The sequence below is a fragment of the Protomyctophum bolini genome (assembly GCF_963924005.1).
Source record: "Protomyctophum bolini genome assembly, chromosome: 3".
Classification (NCBI taxonomy): Eukaryota; Metazoa; Chordata; class Actinopteri; order Myctophiformes; family Myctophidae; genus Protomyctophum; species Protomyctophum bolini.
In genome coordinates this window covers 37,508,379-37,531,737 of record NC_137864.1, presented here as the reverse complement: position 1 = coordinate 37,531,737, position 23,359 = coordinate 37,508,379, and the positions used below count along the sequence as shown (strand labels likewise).

The 23,359-nt window shown below is 42.5% G+C and overlaps 1 protein-coding gene across 4 annotated transcripts; it reads right to left on the bottom strand.

Annotated features, from left to right (window-relative positions):
* Nucleotides 1-993: 993 nt before the first annotated feature.
* ubn2a (ubinuclein 2a) lies at nt 994-22,666 on the bottom strand. Of its 4 annotated transcripts, none has more exons than XM_080760247.1 (18): nt 21,836-22,666; nt 20,864-21,001; nt 19,782-19,880; nt 18,367-18,480; nt 17,596-17,720; nt 16,080-16,626; nt 15,338-15,408; nt 14,516-14,645; nt 13,646-13,752; nt 12,653-12,763; nt 11,899-12,045; nt 11,010-11,060; nt 9,217-9,259; nt 7,188-8,400; nt 5,493-5,785; nt 5,083-5,290; nt 2,747-2,815; nt 994-1,887 (listed from the first exon to the last, which is right to left on the bottom strand). In XM_080760247.1, the coding sequence occupies exons 1-18, from the start codon at nt 22,163-22,165 to the stop codon at nt 1,841-1,843; spliced, it is 3,843 nt and encodes a 1,280-aa protein (XP_080616373.1). In that variant the 5' UTR covers nt 22,166-22,666; the 3' UTR covers nt 994-1,840. The 4 variants fall into 4 exon arrangements, with proteins under 4 accessions (XP_080616373.1, XP_080616375.1, XP_080616376.1 ...); XM_080760249.1 differs by having other exon boundaries at nt 5,493-5,770; XM_080760250.1 differs by having other exon boundaries at nt 18,367-18,444.
* Between the last annotated feature and the right edge of the window lie 693 nt (nt 22,667-23,359).

Here is a 23,359-nt window from a genome sequence, read left to right as displayed (position 1 = left end):
CTTAGCAGATATATTACTGTTGAAGAAATTCCCACGCATTTAAAGCTGCATTATGCGACTTCTACACTGGATTTACTAGTTGATTTAGGGGGAAAGTATCCAAGTATCCACTAGAAAAGAAATTAAAAAAAACAAATGAAAAACACAAAGTGAAATCCTACTGAAAACCACCTGTTTTTTTTTATTCGATAACGGACACACAAAAAATAATCTACAAAAGACCAAATTAAGTAACCAGTTATTTTGAAATGTAATTAATTTGTATCCCCCCCCCCTCAAGAAAAGCACAATTAACTGCTCCAGTCTCATGACAAAATAGGGTTTTCTTCACAATGACACTCTGAAAGACCACAGAGACATGAACACTCATGGATTAGATTTGGAGAATATCCGTTTAACACACACGGTCTGACCAATAACACCCCATCTACATTAACTACGGAACAATCTTTGGCGCCATTCTTGGTGTAGTTGGTCAGTCCACAACACATGGAGGATAAGAGAACTGGTCGATGGCCATTTTCTTACTAAGAAAAGCAGATTATAAGAAGGTAAAAACGGTATCGTTAACAGAGGTATTCAGCGCAAAGGGGAAGGTTATTTCTAAGAAAAGTAGTGTCCTGTTTGACATACATACACATTCACAACTCCCAGAAATGCACCGACAGTCGAGGAGAGGTTCAAAGCCAAGCGACAACTTGCACTTTTGCATTGAAGCGTTTTACAGTCCTGCATAGATCTTTTCAAACTTTTATTTTTTTATACAAACTAAGGCGCTGTGTTATATTGAGTTTTGAGTCTGTTGAGTTGACATAAGCAGAGAAAAGTAAAATAAAATAAAAATCTGAATTCACAAAAAAAATTCAAGTAGGCTACAGTCTCACATTTCTCCCCTCTCTTGTAACTTACTCCCCTAACCAGAAGAGGAGTTGTACTTTGCAATTCAAGTTTTTCGTTTTAATCCCCTCCCTCCCCCCCAGAAAAAGTCCAGTGTGATACAGCACCAAAGACACGCAGAGCAAGAGAGGGGACACACACACACACACACACACACACACACACACACACACAGAAGTGGGTATGCCATCTCAACCACTGGTACAAAGTAACCTGGAAAATACAGTATATCATCTATATATGCACACCCACACACATTCAAATCAATACCTGCTCTTTCACGCGCACATACTTTTTTTTGTCCCTGTGTAAAATCACAAATAATTTATCAATATTAATATAAGCTACTACTTAACAGTCATTTGTGGGAGCAGAGGTGAACTCCAACAATAAAATTCTATGGACACAACGATTCCCACATCGGAGACAAAGGACAGGAAAGAAAAATAAGAAATTAATTTCTTTAAATCTTGTTTTTTCATGTTTGTACTAAGAGAACAAAAGAGTTCCACTATTCCACATATGCTTAAATACAAAATCATATTAAGTAGCGTACGACTACCGTCTTGTACCGCCATCTAGCTTGCACTCATTCCACAGTGATCAAGGTCGTCGTATGTAAACATGTTGACATAAAATTAAGAAAATTATAAAAAATAAGCAGAACAAAAATAAATGTTTCATCATTCACCCCAATGACTTATTCTAATACCCGGTAATTAGAAAATACATTTAAATGAATTCATCTTCTGTCCTAGTGAGGGTACATTAATTATTATAATTATTTTTTCTTCTGTTTTATTTATCCATGTCCATTTTTAGGTCCTGTATTACATAAGCATGATTCATGTTAGTCCATCAAAGTGAAGATTCCTATTGGTGGGGTGTCTTGAGGAAGCGCTGATGTCACCTATCAGGTCGCGGCATCTCCTGCCCTTATTGGTCAGTGGGACTTTCGCTTCATGTCTCCACCCTGGCTTTGGTTCGCATCTGATTGGAGGAGAGGACACCATCATTAAAACAGAAACGGGTTTCTGAAAAACATATCGTCCAGCTGAAACCAGCCAACTCCATTTTTCAGGTTATTAAAGTATTAAAAAGCGCTTCGGCAAAAACATCCCAACTCCATTGGATAGTCATACTGTCTGCCAAACCAGGTCTCTACACAAGTCTCTTTTTGAAATCGGCTGTCATAACATCTTATACACACTATACGATTGATCGCAGACAAGGAATCACACTGCAAGAGTTCACCAAGATGTGATCCAGACCTGATACATAGGCTACATTTGTTTGTTCATTTTGACGTGACGTCTCCCGTGATACATGCGCGAGACAGACAAAGGACGCTTCTCTCTCGCTCTCACACACATGTGACAGCCTACATGCGCTAGAGCGAGACAGGATGCGAATGATTTTCATTAAATAATTCCACAGCCAAATACATATAATTTTGGGGACCTTGATATGAATAAGAACCCCCAATAAAGAAAGTTTTCAGAAAACTCGTAGGATTTAGAAGAATATTGTAGAATCGTGTCCTCAGGTCGTAATGGCTTATGGTGAAATTGTATGCCATTCAGACGGTGGATATGATTGTGTAACTATCCCCATATCATGTGAAAAATTGAAATATATATATATATACAGTATATATATATAAATGCTTCTATCGTGCTATGGTACAGCGAAGGAAACACAGGCATGCCAAACAAGCACCCAAAAACGCAAGCCGCTTGTCCCAACAGGTCAATTTGACATACTGAAGGGAACGGTGACAGGACAGATGGAGAGGGTGGGAAGGAGGAACTGGGTAGGAAGGAACTTCTAAAGGAGGAGTGAGGATTACCTGAGAAAGCAAGCTGCAAGTGAGGAGGTAGGGCAGCCTGCGCCCCCGACTGGAGACTCTTATATAGATCTGAGGAGAGATGGAGGGAGGAAGGCACAGATGAGAGGGGGTGGCGAGAAAAGGCGGTATAATGACATGTGAACATGAGGAATGAAAGTAGAAGAATGAGATGGTTGCGAATACAAAGGGAGAGGTCACCAGGATGGGCACAAAAGAGAGATGAAAGGAACTGGGAAAAGACACAAGACGAGAGACGAGATGGTGGTCACAGTGAGAATTCCAGAGCGCCACAGTGGAAGGTAGGGCTGTTATACTTCAGTAACGGTGTGGGACACAGATACACAGAACTCATTGAGTTGCAATGAGTTGACTTGGTGTGGTCTACCTTAAAAACACTTTTGTCCCAACCAGACCCTTTAGTGTGGTTTGGGCTTAAGGGTCTAAATGCTAGGCCGCTAGCATCTGCTAGAGCAAAAAAGAACAGAAAAGTGACAATGAGTGTGCATGTGGTACTGATACAATTGTAAACAGCAGAAGTTTTGAAGTGAAATAAAAGGAAACAAATACAAATCTAAATAAGCAGGGTTCAATCTGTAAATGGTAAATGGTGCATTTATATAGCGCCTTTATCCAAGGCGCTTTACATAGTGCATTACATTCACGCATTCACACACATTCATACACCGATTGCGGCGGAAGCCATGCAAGGAACCAACCAGCACATCGGGAGCAATTTGGGGTTCAGTGTCTTGCCCAAGGACACTTCGACATGTAGACAGGAGGAGCCGGGATTCGAACCGCCGACCCATGGATCATTGGACGACCTGCTCTACCGAGTCACAGTCGCCCACAGTTGCACAGTCGTAATTTGTCTATTACTTTATCAGATATCATGTGTGCAACATTTTGGCCTGAGCCGTGGCATTAAAGGAAAGGTCATGGAGTTTGTTTTGTATGTTATCTGGTCACAGAAAGTCTGATTTGGACATTTTTCATTATAAAATAAATTACTATTACTACTAAAAGTAGTGAAAATAGCAGATCTACACACTCAACATTGAGTGTGTAGATTTTTTGACATACATGGTGTCCACCTGCAGCAATGTTTCAGTAAGGCAACAAGCCTAAAAAAGAACAACAAAACTAAAGAAAACATTGGGAAGAGTCACGCAGTGCATTTTTCTTTAGCATAAAAGTACTGCTATTTGTAGATTTGAAAATAAAATCGGCCAGTAATATCAATGCAATGTCTGTAAAACATGCCAGGAAACAAAGAAAACACTCTCTAAGTTCCTCCACTGCTCCTGTCTGTGCAATATCTAATATACAATGTACTATATCTTTTTGTATTTCTTTTTTACTCTGATCTGTTGTATAGTTGTCTGTTGTAATGCACAACTTCAAATTCCTCATTTTTACCTAACTTTTATGGGTGCAGGTCTTTTTTCCGACAGCATATTGATCCGAAACCTCAATCCTAACCTAACCCTAACTGCAAGCACGGGAGCAGCACATGTCGGACCATCGCTTTTTCGCATCGCAGCGAATGTCCCCCCGCTGCGGATCGGACCGTTGCCCCGTCGGCTAAAATGCTGTTGGAAAAAAGGCCGCCTCCCAATTTTTATACCTAGATAATAAACTGATTCCAATCAATGCAATGTCAATGATTCGATTAGTTTATCTTTCCCTCCTTGTCGCAAGAGGGAAATTGTCTGTGTAACAACCAGGTGAAAGCAATGTATCATGTGTAGTAACCCACAAAACCTATTAGTTTCCAGCTAATCTATTAATTCTAAACCGTTGTTGTGAAGCAGTTTTAAGGGTTTCTCTGGTTTTTTACACAAACAAAGTTTTGATTTAATAAGAGCTTGAGCTTCTTTTTTTATCTCTAAAGCTCAGGCATGAAGTAGTTCCACGACCCGGAAACAATCTACTAAAAAAAGTTTACTTTACAGTGCTAGCTTACATTGCGATCATTTTAATTTATACGATATATGATCCAAAAAGCGTTCATATTTTGCGGGAGAGACAGATGAGGAGCAGAAATGAAGCGCCAGTATATCGATCCGTTCATAACCACGGAGAGCGCCCTGGATTAGGACAGACGAGTCATTCTTTCCGCCACGCTAACAGCTAAGGCAACGGTAAGCTAATATGAGCCCAGAGCGTAGCATACGGTAGCCGAAAGGCAAACTGAAAAAAATAAAAAAAGGAAAAATTCAGAATATTCTTATCGCGTCGGTAGGTGGCGCTATAACGTGGCAACGTCGTATGTACGGAATCGGTTAAAAGACTGTTAGCATGACTGTTCCCTGTTGAGCTCTTCTTCTACCCACCCATTAGCTCATTCGGCGATAGGGAGTATCCTGAGTTGGCACTGGCGGCCGTGCCCATGGAGCCGGCCCCCGGTGCTCCGGGAGTGGTGAAGTTAAGCAGCGAGGGGAACTGGAAGGGCAGTGTGACTGGCACCAGGCCGCCCAACATCCCAAAGCTCAGTGGCAGAGCAGCGGGGTTGCCCAGGAGGGCACTGCCAGCTGACGTTACCTGGAAGAAGAATGGACGGGTTATGCTTAAAGTGGGTGTTAAGTGATATTGTTTTGCTAAAGAAAACCGTGTTAAAAAGGTAGTGATGGTAGTCCCCGGACCACTCACTGGTTGAAAACCACTGTCCTAGTGGAAAAGAGCCAAAAACATAAAACGGCATGCTAAACTTCATATTGTCCACCACTACAACATGCCATCTCACCTGTGAGAGGTGTGAGGCTACAGAGGATGTTGTGGACAGGGTACCGGACGACGACACTCGCCCGCCACCTCCCGCCTTGGACCCCTGGCCTGCCCCGCCCGTGGCGGCCCTCTGCCTCTGACCGTGATTGGCCGACGAGACCAACGAGGAAGGGGAGGGGGTGAGCTCTTGGCGACTGCTGGCGCAGGACACGACTCCTCCTCCCATGCTGTGATTGCTGGAGCTGCTGCTGCCGTTGTTGACGCTGCTGCTGCTGGCGACTGACTGAGCTTTCTGGCCTCCTGCGAATAGGCCTGTCATAATTATTACATCATCGCCCAATCACAATTATTTGAGATAATCACAATTATAATCGTCAATCATTTCCATGTAGAAAAATATCCATACATTTTCAAACATTTCTCAAAAATAGCGGAAATAGCTACAAGCTTACAACATATCACTTTGTGACGTGCTGTAAGCTTGTAGATCAACTATTTTGTAAATTATTTGGAAAGACAAATATATATTAAAAATGATTAAATGTGTCAGTGATTTCTTTGTATATTATACTATTATATTGTGATTTGTCATATCTGCCCTGTGCTATTTGCAATTACAAAGCCTAAAAGGCAAACAGAATTTCAAATTGTAACTTTCCCAATGTTCAATGCAAAAAATACATTAAATCGTTAATCGCAATTATTTTTGTGATAATTAAGGGTCAAGGACAACTTCAGTTTTTTTCAACCAAGGCTCATGTTTTAGGTTGAGAAAGTAAAAGGTGAGTGTCATTTATTTTTCATTTGCTGCTTTCTTTCGTTTTAGGGATTTTAGCTGTTTTTGACAGGCGGCGGGGGCATTCGAGCATGGGGCTAAATATGTATTTCTTTACAAAATGTTATAGCGATTTATTTTTTTATTCTTTACTATAGTCCTAATAGACCCCAACAAATTACATTTGGCCACCAAAGATCACAGGATCAACTGAATGTGTCAAACTGGCATATTGAGCCTATGACACACAGTGTGGCTACCCCTAGCTCTGGTCCATAGCCTTCCTGCTTCGATTCTGCGAATTTCTGCCCTGCAGTAAGGCTATGCGACTTACCGGTTTAAATCTCAAATCGAAATCAGATCAGCCTCTCCTCTTTAGTGGAAATCTCACGAACGTTTGACCTACTCACCAATACAAACACGGGTTGTGTCAGAGTGTGTCCATTAAGGAAAGTAGGCTTTCTATTGACACAACCTGTGTTTGTATTGGTGAGTAGGTCAAACGTTCGTGAGATTTCCACTAAAGAGGAGAGGCTGATCTGATTTCGATTTGAGATTTAAACCGGTAAGTTCGCAGAATCGAAGCAGGAAGGCTATGGACCAGAGCTAGGCTGCCCCCCAGTAGGCTACCATCACATTCAGTAGATCCTGTGATCTTCTATGGCCAGATGTAATGTCTTGGGGTCTAGTAGGACTATAGTAAATAATAAAAAAATAAATCGCTATAACATTTTGTAAAGAAATACATATTTAGCCCCATGCTCGAATGCACCGCCCCCCCTGTCAAAAACAGCTAAAATCCCTAAAACGAAAGAAAGCAGCAAATGAAAAAGAATTAACACTCATCTTTTACTTTCTCTAAGAACAACCTAAAACATGAGCCTTGGTTGAAAAAAACTAAAGTTTTCCTTTAAATTTGTAATGGTGACACAGCCATACCTGCAAAGCTGTAGTTGCCCTGGCTCTGCTGCTTCCCTCCCTGGCTGAACGGAGGCCGGAAGCCGCCGGGGGATTTGGCGGAAGAGGAGTACTGGTGGGAGAGTGAGTGAGAGGGTGAGGAGCCCGGGGAGGGCGAGGAGGACGAGGACGAGGGGGGCGTGGGGGTGGGGGCGGGAGGCCGTGGGGTGAGCTTGATGATGGGCGAGGCGTTGCTGCTGTGGGACGACTTGGTGAGCGTGGCCTGCATGGGGGTGATGAAGTTGGCCTGGTGGAGGTGGTGATGGTGCTGTTGGTGCTGGGGGGTCTGCTGCTGCTGACCGGGCAGAGGAGGGTGAGCTTTACCCTGCGGGGACGAGTGGGAGTGGGCTGCCACCGGGGAGAACGTCTGCAAGCACGGGTGGGAGTGGGAGTTGGAGCGGGCGGAGGATGTGGGGACGCCGCAGCTCATGGCGCCGCCGTTGATGCTGCTGATGACACCGGCTTTATTGGCACCGTTCTTGGTCAGTCCGTGGGGGTTGTTGCTCGCCACCTGAGAGCTGGCGAAGCCCTTCTGGTGGGGGGGCAGGAGAGGGGAAGAGGTGGGAGGAGGGCGCTGTTTGGGGGGCGACGGGGAGGGCTGCGGGTGTAGTCTGTTGCTCCCTCCCGGCAGCGCGGAGCCCTGCCGGTGGGTGGGCGTCACCATGGTGATGTGTCTCTGATTTTGGCCGGCACCGGCGGGTCCCTTGACGAGCCCATAGCTGACGTCCATGGGCCTGGAGGACAGCGACGACAAGCCTGCCATCTGCAGGCGAGCCATGGAGGCCGAGGTCGAAGCAGTGGAGGAGGAGGTAGAAACGGCGGAAGGTGGAGTGGGAGTCGGCGTACCCGCCGGGGGAACGCTCTCCGTCTTGAAGAGGGAATGTTGCACAGAGGAAATGGCCGAGGAGGCAGACGGCTGTGTGCTCAAGGAAGAGTAGTGGGGGGCAACGGAGGGAGGGGACGAGGCGGGCATCTGGAGGGGTGGGGGGGACAGGGGGCTGTCCGAGTGGCCCATGCCCTTGGAGGAGCCGCCGCCGCCAAACAGGGCTAAGGCGTGGGAGATGGAGTCGAGTGAGGGAGCAGTCAGGTCCTCGTCCAGGGAGTCCGACAGACAGATGGGCTCCGAGGGGGAGGAGGAGGGCCGGTGTGGCATGGAGGTTCCCATGGAGAGAGGCCTCTGGATCCACAGGCCATCCTGGGGAACAGGAGGCAGCACACGTTTAGATATGCAAGGAACAGACCCAGCATTATCCCTTTGATTTGATTGAATATTTATGTACCTGCACATAAAACAGTATATTCAGTCTATTTTAAAGATGTCAAAAGCATACAAGATGAAAAGACAAGTCCTTCTCCGACCCAAACTATTAACCATTAACCCATTTAAAGAAAGGCTTGGCGCACGTAATCTAAGGAGCTCTCCGTGGTTTTGACCAGATGGATATACAAAGCACTTCATTTCTGATTTCAACATGCCTCTCGTTCAAAATATGAAGCGAGCAATCATCTCTTCAAAATAAGAGTACCCTCTCTAGAGTAAACCGAATCCATTGAAAAACTAGTCATTTGCACATTAAAACTATTAATTAAGCATTTTTAAATGATGCTCTACAACACACATTATGTTTGTGTAACAAATAAATACAAAATTAAATTACATGAAAACTGTATCTAATGCTATTCACTGGAGTGCATGGCCTTTACAAATTTAGATTGTAAATGATGATTTTTTTTTATGAAGCCTTATGATAGGAAGTAGAAAGGAACTGGTTCTTGTACATTGGTGCCTGGTCTATCTGGCAGTCCGTCACCGCCACCTAGCGACCTGGCATGACATGTACACTATAGTGCAGGGTTACATGGTTAAAAATTCCATCCTCATAATAATGTTGTGGTAGTATGACACGGTAGATAACAATATGAGATCATGTAAAATTTGCCCATCTATATGCATCTGAGGAAGGAACTGACACTGAACACTGAATGAGGAACCTACTAAGTTAGTACTCACCTTGGCTTTAGCCTTTGGCCCTGGCACTATTCTCCTCTTGACTCTGGGTGGAGAAATATAAGCTGGGTATTTAGTTTAAACATTTGTTGCTTTTTAGAAACCATATTCCATTACTCTCTTCATAAAGAAGCCACTTAAGACTTATTAGACATAGATAGAAAGAGAAGTCCAACAGCTCAGAAAGAATAAGATCTGGGCACTTCAGGAGAGAATACCCAAATAAAACACTGGAGCACTCGACTGGTCTGCAGTCTGCCCATACCCATTATTTTTGCATGGGTGACTCACACTTCGACTCGCGTGGTTTGACTGAGCAAGATGCAAGTCGAAACATCTATCTTGAAGTGCCCAGGCCTGTCACAATTATTACATAACCGCTAGAGGTCTGGTTAGGATGTCCCACCCTTCCCTCGTTTATCTTTTTAACCCTGTACTGTTGTTGTATCCGTTAGGTTTTTCTTTTTTTCCCTTCTTAATAAAGTCTGTTCCTAGTGTTCCTATGTAAAGCGCTTTGGGTATTTAGAAAAGCACTATATAAATTTGAGCTATTATTATTATTATTTTGGAAATTTGGAAAGAAAATAATATACACAGATATTAAATGTGTCAGTGATTTTTGTATATTTAAGTTATCTGCACTGTGCAATTTGTGATTATACAAACAGAAATACAAATTGTAACGTTCCATTGTTCAATGCAAAACAAAAAAAACACCATTTAATCATTAAAGGGACACTTCACCCTTTTTGCAAAAAGAATATATGTTAACTCTTATACTGCCACCATTTATTGAGAAATTAGGACCTAATTCACGCCAGCATTTTTTTAATTTGAGCTTTTATTTTGAAAAGCCACATTTTGCCTCAACCGGAAGTTGTCTTATTCCTGCCAGCTTTACGTTGCCATGACAACCTTTGTTTACATGATCGCGTCATTGCCCGGACACTTTAGCCCTCCACAACGTCGGCTCGTGCCGTCAAAGAAACGCTGTTTTGACCAAAAATGCCATCTGGGACAAGGAATAGGAGATACAGGCGATTGAAAGAAACGGATAGAATGGATTCTTATGGTGACGACGAACTAAGATGAACGATCCAATGCTGTGCTAACAACACAGCTAGCTATCCGGCTAACGTAAGTAGCATTATGGCTCGATCGATCAAATGCACTATAAAACAACAATTGCCGAAGGGCTACGGCAATGGCGGCAAGTGTTAATATCAAAATTAGGCTTCAATTGCCGAAGACTTTCGGCAATCGCGGCAAGAGGGTTAATGACGTTTAGAAGCTTTAGTTTAGATCACTTTCCTGGGGGTCTTTATGTGTGTAATATGTGGTTTTAGATATTTTAAATTGTAGCAGTGAGCCTGTTGTCTCTGATGTCATGGACACTGGTCTCACTACCTTCCTGGACTACAATTCCCATAATTCTTTGGTGCACTGCTCCTCCTTGTGGATAGGGGGAGAGCTGTCTTACTGAGACAACATGTAGTCCAGGAAGGAAGTGAGCCCAGTGTCCATGACCAGAGATGATCAGAGACAACAGGCTCACTGCTACAATCTAAAATATCTAAAACCACATATTACACACATAAAGACCCCCAGGAAAGTGTTCTAAAGCTCCTAAACGTCATTAACATATATTTTTTTTGCAAAAAGGGTGAAGTGTCCCTTTAATCTCAATTATTTGTTTGACATGTATAATCATTGACTGCCCTAGAAGTGCCCAGGTGTTATTCTTACGGACTCAGACCTTAAATTTAGGAAGTTCATTTAGGAAGGTGAATACTTACAGGTTTCCAGTGAGGTGAGCGTGTACCATACGACTCTCCTTCAACAGGATCCTGAGGAGAGAGGAGGGGGCACAAAATGATAAGAGATCATGGATCAGAAATGTTTTTATTTTATTTTTACAAGCTTCTAATAATTGTTTTCTTTAAGTTTGTATAATTTTTATGGAAATATTATTTGCTGAACTAGATTTCATAAAAGCATGGCAGAAATATAGCTTTAACATAGGAAAAAGCTGTATCACAGATTTTATCTTGTAGTTTAAAGGCCTCTACACCCAAAGGCTTTTGGTGGCATTCTGTGCAATGTGTCCGGTGCCTTTGGGGGTAGTCAGGCATTAGCAGGGCCCGATCAAGTAATGTTTAATATTTGCCGGATCATTGGAAGGAGAGCATCTCAAATGGGCAGGCAGCACTAAGACAGCACAGAATGGCCAACACACAGTCAGCCATTTATTTGTAAAGGTTGATGAAGCTCCTCTTGAATTTTGTGCTCCCTATATGATCTGGATCAGCAGCGGGAAAAGAGTCAGGAAAGCTCAAAGCAGACCACCATGTTCAAGTCTTCACTTTCACAGTTTAACACGTTGAATCCAAGCCCCCAGTAAGGCTATCCAACAAAATGTGGAATTGCGTCACATACGTAAGCCCGGACCTCAATTTAGGCTAGGCTAAACTTCCCATTGCAGGGATGTGTTCAAAAACTCAAAGAGCTTCATTCATTACATAATCAGTAGCCTTATTGTGAGGCATATAAATTATGTTAGAATATAATGCTCTGCGAAAATGGGCTACAATACGTCTCATTGTGACATGATCAGCTATTTTCGAAATTGCTTTGTCAAAAATGTTTTAATTACATGCAAGTGTGCACACACACACACACACACACCTGGCCTGCATCCATCCCTTGGGCCACAGTGGTTTGACTTCATTCTCCATGAAGGCCTTGAGGTATTCCTCCACAGTGAGAGAGCACTGGTTAATCTCCAGTTCATAGCAGCTCAGTTTCACTCGCACCAAGCTGCACAGAAGACTCCTACACACACACACACACACACACACACACAATAACATGATTCCACACATATTGTTATAGCTTGAAATACAAGAAACTTTCACTTGATCCAAAAGAATGTCTTTGCTCATTCCGTTTCTCCTTACTATTCTACTGGAATATTTCCAAGCCACAATCATTGTGACCTTTGCACTAGTTAAACTTAATTTAGACATTTTAGGATTTTCCGTCAAACGATGGTGTCCCGTAGCAGATCTACAAGCTCACAGCATATCACATTGTGATGCATTATGAGCTTGTAGATTGGCTATTTTGTTTGACTAAATCAGGGCTTTACTACACGTTGTCTGTGATGCTGAACATAGACCATAATTTGCTACACAAATTATGGTCTATGTTGCCGATGACTGAAAAACATTAAGATATTCTGCTAGCTGTAATGCTCCAATCAATGCACACAAACATTTTAAAATAATAATTTTCTTTCCCCATGTTTTTGAAAGTGTAAATCTTTCTAATGTGTGGCTAAAAAAGGATTCATGAAAAGGTCATAAATTGGACTCAAACATGACGCTATGAGCAAACAGCACATGCCTGAACCTGCTGATGGGGGTAATTGAGTGATTACCTCAGTTTGTCATCCCAGACAAACTTCTTCCGTGGGCCCATCACCCTCTTTCCTGGTTTCTCCTCATCATCTTCCTCTGATCCATTCTTCTCACCTTCCTCTGACTGCTGCCTGCAATACAAACACACAACACACACATAAACAATGAATTAGTGTTAGTGTTAATTTGACAGCAAATTTGGATTTAGTTTTAGTATTATGAATCAAATTCAATTTAGTTTTAGTCATATTTTAGTCACCTGAAGAGTTTTAGTCAACTAAATAATTAAATATACGACTTTGGTCGACTAAAATGTATTTTGGTGGGCCTTGATGCCATCATTATTCCCTGAATTGTACTATTGGTTGCATGAAAATAGCCGTGCATTTTATTTTATTTATTGACAAAATTGTCAGTTTTAGTCATCCTAGCTTAGTTTTTATGTACCGGTAGTTTTCATAAGATAGTCGATTTTCTTTGTCATATTATTAGTTGACGAAATCAACACTACACTTATCCCATGCTCTGCAGTCAATCCAAACCTATTATCATGCACAGAGCATTCTATTGGTAGTCAGCAGTGAAAGTGAGATGATGATGTAGGCTTGGGTTGGGATGGGATGTAACTATGAGTCACAGTACACGGGCCAGGGATTAAAGCAAAAAAATAATACATAATAATCTCAAGATATACACTATATACATGATATACAATATACTGTATGTCAGGGTAAGTCCCAATTTGTGAAACAGCGTGTCAGGAACCCCCCACTGGCACTCAAGTTTCATAAACTATTAGACAATAAAATTATATTTCAGTATTACCTAATTTACCATTACAACCTTAAGTTACCATAGTTCTAGATACAGGTTGTTGCACCAAGACAACTGTATATAGGGTTCAAGACAAGTGTAACCTGGTGACTGGGTTCTGTCATCATGGAAAAGCATGTTTTTGCCGATATTTGTGTTTGTTTGTTACTGCACAGAGAAAGAAGGAGGAAGTTTCCTACTTGGCAGCCTTGGCCAGGCAGTCCATGTTGTAGCGGGCTATCTGCTCCGGCATCACGCTGCAAACTGCCAACTTCAGCTTCAACAGCGGCGTCCGCAGACGGTCATCCTGAAACACAGGTACAAAGAGTCAAGACAAGAGGGCGATAGAGAGAGAGAAAAGGAGCGAGAGAAGGAACAAGGACACATTAACCAATTAAGACCTGAGGATGATTCTACAAAAGTCTTCTAAAATATAGAGAGAGAGAGAGACAGAGAGACAGAGAGAGAGACAGAGAGAGAGAGAGAGAGAGAGAGAGAGAGAGGAGGTAGGCACGTGGGGGTTACTGTTAAGATTTTTTTTTTAAAGAAGAAATATCCAGAGCAGAGGGACCGGAGAAGATACATAAGATACATTTGGTACATGTAGAGAACAGGAAGAAGAGAAGGACAGAGTGAGAGAGGACATAAGGAGAGAGAAGTGTAGACATAACAGAGGTAGAGGACGGTTATGTGGATGAATTGAATGTGATTGAATGTCACCGTAGTGGCCCATGATCAAAGACATTTTGGTTCATACATATTTTGTTAGCAGACCTACTACGTACATGTAGACACCGAAGCACTAGCATCGATGCGGAGAGTTTGTGTGTGAATTCACTGAAGGAACTCGTGCAACCAGCAATCATCCCGACTAACAATGACAAAGCGTGTAACCGAGTCATGAGACTGGCAATTCCTGCTGCACGCACTTCCCTTGACCTTTCCAAATTTAGTTTGTTCTATTAAATGCCCTCTGAGAGAGAGGCTTACGGTCAACCCAGTAAAAACAGAAAAAGAACTCCACAACAAGGGTTGCACATGTCATTTTTCCTTGGCTGAGCAGGACTGACCTGGATGTTGAGGCTCAACTTCTTGAGGCGTTTGAGGAGGGCCTCCTTGTTGCAGGGCACAAAGGCCTCCAAGTGGGAGTAGATGGCAGAACGCACCTCCTGTGGTTGTTCCTGCACCTGCAGCTCAATGCTGGTGACAGAGAGCGGGACAATGGCAATGAGCAAGGCATCACTTATATAAAGGGATATAGAGAGGAAAATGTGACATTTCAGGGGTCACAGAGGGATGGGCCTCTCACAATTATTGCATAATCGCGAAATTGCAATTATTTTTTCGCATAATCGCTAATTGTTTTCCATGTTGAAAAATGTGCATAAATAGCAGATTTACAAGTTTACAGCACGTAACAAAGTGACGTGTTGTAAGTTTGTAGATCAACTGTTTTCGCTATTTTATACATTTTTTGGAAAAGGAATGGAATGGTTCAGTGATTTTTTTGTATATTCAAGTTATTATCTGCCCTGTGCAATTTGTGGAATTTGTGATTACAAAGCCTAAAAAGGCAAACAGAAATATAAATTGTAACGTTCCAATGTTCAATGCATGCAATGCATTGGACAGCCCTACAGAGGGACAGTGGAAAAATAAGTATAACTGATAAATGCATGTCCAAGATTATGATAGGGACATGAGAGAATGAGGATGAAATGAGAATCAAATGCACGACATCCAAAACGGAACCAAATATTAAGCCAAGGAAAACAAAACTGTCTCAAGTGACATCAACAGACGGCAAAAGAGCAGGAGAAAGAGAGAGCGAGAGGAGAGAGAGAAAGAGCAGAGAACTTGGCTAATAGTGCTTTAAAGGCTGTCACACTCACTCCAGTAAGATGTTATTCATGTCCAGGGTGAAGAATTTCTTCCGGCCCTCTTGATCAAACTGACGGGAGGCCTGCGGGAGAACAAGCTGAGTCAGCAACCATTCCATACATCCACGCATACAGTGGCATATACACTACACACACATAACCACGACATTCTGTTATCCCACAGGGGCAACCAGATCTAGCCCCCACCCACTCCTCTGCAAGACAGCAATAGGACAAATCGCACAGAGATCCATGTTAAACATATCATGCTGAAATTCAGCCATACACCCTTTTCTACCCCGCTCTGTCTTTCCAAATGTATTCCTCAGTTCCTTATCCGCGTTTGCTTCGTGCCTTACATTTGCACTACTTTCCTTTATATAAAAACAGGTCTTCAAAGTCATGGTTCCCTGGCAAGGGGCCAATTAGAAAATCGATTGTTGTGCATTGTGAGCTTGTAGATCAGCTATGTATTTTTAAGCCTTTTCAATAGGGAGACGCAGCCAGAGATAAAGGCTATTAGGGGGTCTTTGGTGTGGAAAGGTCTCACTGGGAACCCCTGACTTAAAGTGGAATCCATGGAGTCTTTTCAACTCCGACAGTTGAACATAAAAACACAAGGTTTCTCTTGTGCCACAGAATTGAGGAACACATTTACTGACTGGATCAATTTTAACTGCAGCCATATGACTAATAAAACAGGACCACGTGATTTCACAAACTCAAGTCCAGAAATAAGCAACAGTCGACTCACCGTGCGTAGGTCCTCGATGCGTTTGATAAGAGGAGCGGGCAGTCCATCAGGCAGTGGAGTGAAATGACCACTGGAAGCCCCCAGACCCCGTGCCTGGCCACCACCTCCTGCTGCTGCTGCTGCTTTGTTTGCTGGGACTCCAACTCCCAGAAGGCCGTTCTCCCTAGCCGTTGCTATAACGTGCTGCGGGGCAGAGTGAGAGTCCAGCAAGCTGAAGTCCAGATCGCCTAGCAGGTCCTGCAGTTCCTTCTCGTTGGCCGATCCCAGCAGTGACACCATGGCGGGGTCCGAGGTGAGGTCGGCCAAAGAGATGTCGCTGTTGGCCGCGTTGCCATGGAGATGAGAGGAGTTGGACGCCAGCGGGTTGGTGGAAGCGAGTGAGTGTGGGTTGTTGACCAGGCTGGTGTGCAACGCGTTGGGGTTCCTCTTCCTCATCTCCTCCTTCTCCCGCGTGAAGCGACGGAGCATGGCCGCCAGGCACAGCGAGTCCTTCATCAGCTTCTTCCTCTTCTTCTTCTCCGGCCGGTGGAGGCTGAGGGGCAGTACTCTGTTGAAGAAAAGGGTAAATATCAATGACATTTCGCTCAACACAAGACACGGCCCGGGACTCTGGGAGCACTTTGATCGTATCGGGATTGTCACCTCGGATGAGGAACAATAAATGAAAACATGCAACTATACTGTTGAAACCTGCGACAGGCAGCTGTGTCATGGTTTTGTTTGGCTTTGTTATTGTTTGGCGACAAGATACGTGCCTGTACAGTTTTGAAAACAGAAACATTGATTTTGTTTTTGAACAAGCCATTACAAAAATATATACCAGTATATATTAAAAAATATATATTTTTGAGTCGAGATGAGTATGAGTCGAAAGTCGACTTTATATCACATCCCTAGTGAGGGCACAGATCATAAGAACATAGTATCGCAAAGATGTACTGCACATGGTAGGGCATTATTACTGTTTCAAAGATGGAGAAATATTATGTTAACAAATAAGTCATCTAAAATGTTCTGTTCCAGGAACAGAACAATTTTGTCAGAGAAACCTTGAGCATTTTCACCGGGAACGGCAGCTAAAGACAACAATTTAGCAGATCTGTTTTTAGTTCTCCCCAACAAATGTTTTCCAATTTGTGAAGCTTTTGTTTGTTTCAACTTTCAAGTACCGGTAGATAAAGATGCTACTTGTCTGGTGTAATAAGAGAATAATAGAGGAAACAAACATACAGAATGCATTTGCATTGTGCACATACGTCTCAATAGAGTTCTCTATATTGATTAAGGATATCATGATCTTTGATAGAGAGAGAAAAAAGATCTGTTGATGCTGGCTTATCTGGCTTCCTGTGCTCCAAAATATTGAAATTTGTATTGGCCTTGAAAACTACAGTATCGGAGGGCCTATGATATATTCAAACTAAAATGTATACCGCCAAATTATTAGACGTTTTAACCGACAGAACATACTCCATTATTAGAGACATTCAACCAAAGCCCTCAGTGCTCTGCTCACCCTTGTTTAGGTACTCTATTCTTCCTGGGTTTCTTCTCTTCCAAACTGTTCACTTCTTTCTTCTTCCTCCTTTTAATCACCACCCCATCATCATCATTATCATCGTCATCTTCACCAATGAGAATCTGAAATAAGAACACAGAACAGAACAGCCTTTGTCAACTCCAGCAAGTAGCACAACAAAAGAACGTCACAGTGGGTTATGTCCAGTTCCTTACAGAATAGGCCAAAGTTTGTGTGTAGGCCAGCATTTCTGTAGAGTCTCTTGGCATGATGCTTCGGCTCTGTCAGCCATCTTTAGACCATTAACTATCTGCTGCCTGTAACCAACACAAATTACATTTTGGCCATGTGGTTGTTAATACAGTGGGCTAAGCCCACCAAACTAAAGAAGTAGGAAGGGGATACACACAGTTTTTTGTGTGTGTGCATGGGTAGGGTTCCAAGTTCCAACATATTTCTGCCAACCTTATTTCATTACGTTTGCCTGACTTGTGTGAAGTTCAGTACAATTTCACAAGGCCAAATTTATTGCCATATATTTTCAAAGGAGTCTTTTTTTCTTTCTAAAGTAACATTAGTCGATTTAATGATCACATAACTTTTGACTACAACTATGACTTGGCAATACGTACATTTGTGATGTGGGTATAATTATTTGAACATCGCTGAAAAGACCAAATCTACCCCATAATATTTCTGTGGCTGGAAACGCTTTTCCATGATAGCAGAAAGAAACACATTCATCTTAGTGTTAGTGTCTAGTCTCACCTTGGCCCCCTCTTCTCCCTCGGTGTCAGAGGAGGGTCTGAACTGCAGTGTGCCTGTATTGATGTAGAATCCTCCTAACTTAGTGGTCAGAGAGGCAGGCACAAGCTCATCATACTGAAAAAACAAGTGCATATAAGAACATGTGTTTTATACAAAGATTTAGTCAATATTACAGAGGGAAATCAACAAAATAAGAAATCCTTAAATAACAGAACAACCTTAACCCCTTTCGAAGTCATTCCACAATCAATGAAGACAGGCATGGCAATATATCATAATTACTTATCAAATGCTTTATAATGCCATTTCCCACATCAAACTGAAGAATAACCAAACATGTTGTGACTATTTTGTTGTTTACCGGTAACTGTAATCCGAACAACAAAAAGCAACATGCTTTCATAGATTGGAAAATACAAAATAAATTATGACGGGGAGTTTTGGAGGAATTTGGGTCAGAGTCAGACAGACAACCAGTTTGTGAGAATTCAAAGACAAATTGTAACTGAAAGAAATTAAGAAAGTCTAAATCCATACAAAGAAACAAATTGCAGCAGCTACAAAGTTTTAAACCCTGAATACTGAACAACCATCAAATGAAAAACAATAACACATTCCAGGGTAGATATGAGGAAGACAAATTTATGACGTGGCGGTTATGATTTATGTCATGATTTCAGACTGGCACATTCAGTTCAGCCAACATGCACATGAAGTTTTAAATGTAACTGAAAAAACAAATCCAATCACAGAAATAAGCTACAAACGGCATCCGGGCGGAATTCCGCCGGATTATTAGTCCGACATGCGCTGATCCCGTGCTTGCGGTTATGGTTAGGGATAGAGGTAGGTTGTCTGTCTAATGACTGTCGGACCAAAACGCGTGTCGGAACTTACTGCATCTGCACCCATATAAAAAGACTTATGTCAATACATTTATTATAATTAAATGTATAATATTCCAACATATTGGACATTTTTGATTGAAACAAGAATCATGATCAGGTCGAAATCAGGTCTGGTGATTCTCACCCTTTAGAGTTAAGCCTAATTTGAGTGTTTTTCACAATGGTGTGAACTGCTGGAAATAACCAATTTTCAGGAAATCGTATCGTAAAACATATTTCTTTCAATTTATTTTGGGGCTTTTATGCCTATATAGTACAGTAGGCTGACATGAAATGGGGAGAAAGAGATGGAGAGTGACACAGCAAAGGCCGGCGGGAGTGGAAATCGAACCTGCGACGTGCAGTCAGGCTACAATGTAAGCTTAGGAGTCCGGACCGCTACACCAGCAGTCCGAGCCAACATCACGTTTTTTAACCATGCATATTAGGTTTTAGCTGTCAAAAATATATTACAATTTGAACATGAAGGAGAATGGCATGGATGTTGATGGAGTAGGAGATACTCACAGCTTCTGAGTTGTCAATAAATGGGTCAGTCTCATCATAACCAAAGCCTATATCAACCAGGTCTTGCATTCTGTCTTTCTTCTTCCCCCCTGTGTTGCTCTACAAAATGAAAATGTCAAAACACAGTACAAATATTGAAACAGACATTCCATTAAGATGACGAGGTAAACAATCCTTGAAGAACAGAAAATAGAATTTACAATTTAGCAGACGCTCTTCATCCAGAACGATTTACAGTAAGCAAGAACAACACATGGTAATAAATCAAATACATAATAAAAGGTCATCCAGAATCATATTGGCCTGATGCTGCTTCTAAATATCATTCTAAATCCTGACCTAAGTTCTCCGAAAAACTTCTAATATTTATATAGCAGCATCAATTATTTGTAATATTGAATACTGTACAAACTGTACAGACCCCCAAAATGGGTTCCCGGCCTGAAGGGGTAAAACACCAAAAGGGGTTCTCGCCCAGAATGGGTTAAAGGAAGCTAAGAACCTACCATCTGTCTAACAGTAGAAAACCTGTACAGTAAAGCTATGAGTATACACTATGACTTCACTATAGAGTGCTATATCTACATAAAATGCTATCTAACTTACATAAGTTTAGCCTTTGCATACGCCTGTAAGGTCGTCGAGGCTAGTGCAAGTGCTACGGGCTAAAAATAGATTTCCATTCATAAGAATAAGTCATGAATTTAAAGATATAATGCATACAATGGAACATAAGAAAACAATAACTTTATTGATTGCAACCTCAACCTAATGGTTCGTTTTTAAAGTAAGTGAACAGAACACTGAAGATATTTTCGGGAACCCCTATAGGTCTGTCTTAGTAAGGGCATCTGATTAAATATATAAATAAAATAATAAATAATTAAACCATGAAAGAACAATCAACACAATATTTTACCCACAACATAATTGGCTAACAAATCTAACAAAAACGAGACGCAAAAAGCATACTCGTTGAATGCCATAAACATAATAATATACATAGAATTGGTCAATTTGTGGTTGGTTGTATAACAGACAGATCACAGATTATAAAGTTCATGAATAAATAAATAACTTACATATTTGTCTTCAAACTTTTTTGCCAAGGCCTCAACCTGGAGTCTCTCTCTCTCGTCATCATTGAAGGGGTCACTGGAATTAAGGCCTGGATTCTGAATTGGAGGGTCCTGAATTGGAGGTTTGGGCCTATTCTTTTTCTGTAATAAAGACAAGACCATTAATGAATACCACTTAATGTCAGTTGAAAACTTAAAACGTCATATAAAACCCTTTACGAACAAAGTGCAAATAATGGTTGAAATTAAACACAAAATGCTTTAACATGTGAGGACCACATTCCTCTGCATCTAAATATATACATAATGTTAACTCAACTCAAATGCATAAAATGTGTGCATATCCAAGTTTTGCCAAATAAAAATGCCCACTGTGGAAACACAGTAATTGCTTTAAAAAACAGTATTATCTATAGCTGAACTGTGCAAACAAAACACTGTCATTATCTGATAGCACAGCAACAGTGACATTTGCCTTGGCTCCTACATCCTGGTACTTCTTCCATCAGCAATGCTCTCTCTAATCTATCACCCGCAGCCAGAGGGCCAAACTGCATGTGGCATTTTCAAGAGCTGTAATGGCTGTATGACTAGGCTGTTGCTGGGCAAGTGTGTAGGACACAGTCACAGACACAGGTAGCAGGGCGAGATAAGCATGACAGTGTCATGTGCGGTGCGGAGGACGAGGTCTGTGTAACAACTGAACTAACTAAAGCACAATGTCTGTACACAAGCTGAAGTTGCAACTACACTCTGAGGAGGGTGGACGGGGCTCGGATGGATGAATGGTGAAACTGGTGTCCTTTTGTGTGAAGTCCATGAATGGACATTTCCACCACCACGCTAGTTCATGGAAGGACAAGGTGCACTTCCCCCCCTCTCTAAAGCCATGACAAGTCACTCGCACTTCGCCGTGCATTAAAATGAACTCCAGACTCCCAGTCAGATCCCTGGCCCTAAAAAGAGAGCTCATACCTGGATGTTTTTGACGAGTTCGCCGTAATTAAACTCGGCGGACGCGTGATCGCTGGGCTCGCGGAGAGAGAGGTTCAGCCGCATCGTAATCTTCCTCGCCTCAGCCTTGTTGTCCCTGTCGAGGCGACCATTTCCAACAGCTACTCCTGCTCCTGCCCCGGCGGTCGCTGTCGCGTCGACCTCCTCCTCCTCCCCGTCGTCGTCTTCTTCATCAAAGTTGACGTCGTTGTCGGCCTCCTCCTCCTCCAGCCGGCGTTTCCTAGATTCCGTGGCTGATCCAGCTGCGAAGGCCGAGAGGGTGACAAATTGTACTTTTCTCGGCTCGGCCATTTGGACGAGCTCTCTGCCTCCTGCTCCGGACAGACAGCGACAGCGAAGAGCTGCTGCTGCTACTTCAGCCGAAACTAGTCCGAATGTTGTGGACTTGGGGGTGTGGGGGGGTGTTTTCGGCTACTTTGGTGCCTAGATGGATGTCACGGACGCTTCCGCGCCACGCGAGGCGAATTCCACGGGGTGTGATGGTCGGGGAAAAGTTGTTTTTTCGTTGGCTGCTTGCATCCTCCAAATTTTGCTATGATGGGACCTCAGACATTCACAGGAGCCATCTTGGATTTTCGGGAGTAAATAAAATATCTAGTGAGGTCACACTGGGCCTGCGCGTGTACGGCCCCCGAACGGAAACGGCGTAACGCGAATGCGCGTGTCCAATCACCGCCCGCCCCCTCCGTCCCTAAACCCCGCCTCTATCACAACACAAGATAAGACAATCACAAGATGGGACCATTATTATTATCACCACCTTTTACGAATGTGCGTCTGGGTGAAGGCCACGCAGTCGAAGCAAAGTCTATTCAGCACAATCTGCAGTGCTGATCAAATATGTATTTGTAATCTAGATTACATACTTTAGACTGCAGACCCCCATTTGAAAGGTTTTGTGCTAGTAGTGACCCCCATAAAGTGAGTTTTTTTTAGAAGAGATCTAGGCTAAATACACAGGTCTAAAATGATGTACTAAATCATTTAGTACAACATTTTACACCAGTGTATATTATAGGTGGAGAGATAACAGTGGGTGCAGGTGGATAGTCAAACCTATGTTCGGAGTACCGTATATTCTCTCTTCTAGCCGGTGAAATAATAGTGAACCGTTTCTCATTCCCTCAAGGACCCCTGGTGGTCCCCAGACCCCACTTTGAGAATCACTGGTCTATACCGCACACGTATAGACAGAGACACAGGCCTAGTGTTTGTTTTGGACTGCAGAACAGGGGCTGGCTTTGATGCCATGCTTATCCCATCTATTCAGGGAAATGCTGAATTGTGCATTTTCCTGCAAAGGCCCACACATTAAATCCCAAACGGAAGCACACAAGACAAACGACCAACTTTCTCAGTGTACCACCCAGATCCAACTGATTTGCATACATTGAAGATCACCTGTTGATATGGACGTTTTAGTCCAATGTTGACCTACAAATGCTTAAAAAAGCTAATCGGAAATAACCATAAAAGCAATACAAA

Bases quoted from the DNA above. Each gene is read 5' to 3' on its own strand.
- ubn2a (XM_080760247.1), bottom strand. From the start codon at position 22,165: ATGGCCGAGCCGAGAAAAGTACAATTTGTCACCCTCTCGGCCTTCGCA. The intron at 18,481-19,781 runs GTGAGTATCTCC...TTGTTTTTTCAG, and splicing joins TTATTGACAACTCAGAAGCT to TATGATGAGCTTGTGCCTGC. The intron at 16,627-17,595 runs GTGAGCAGAGCA...TTTCTTCAACAG, and splicing joins AATAGAGTACCTAAACAAGG to AGTACTGCCCCTCAGCCTCC.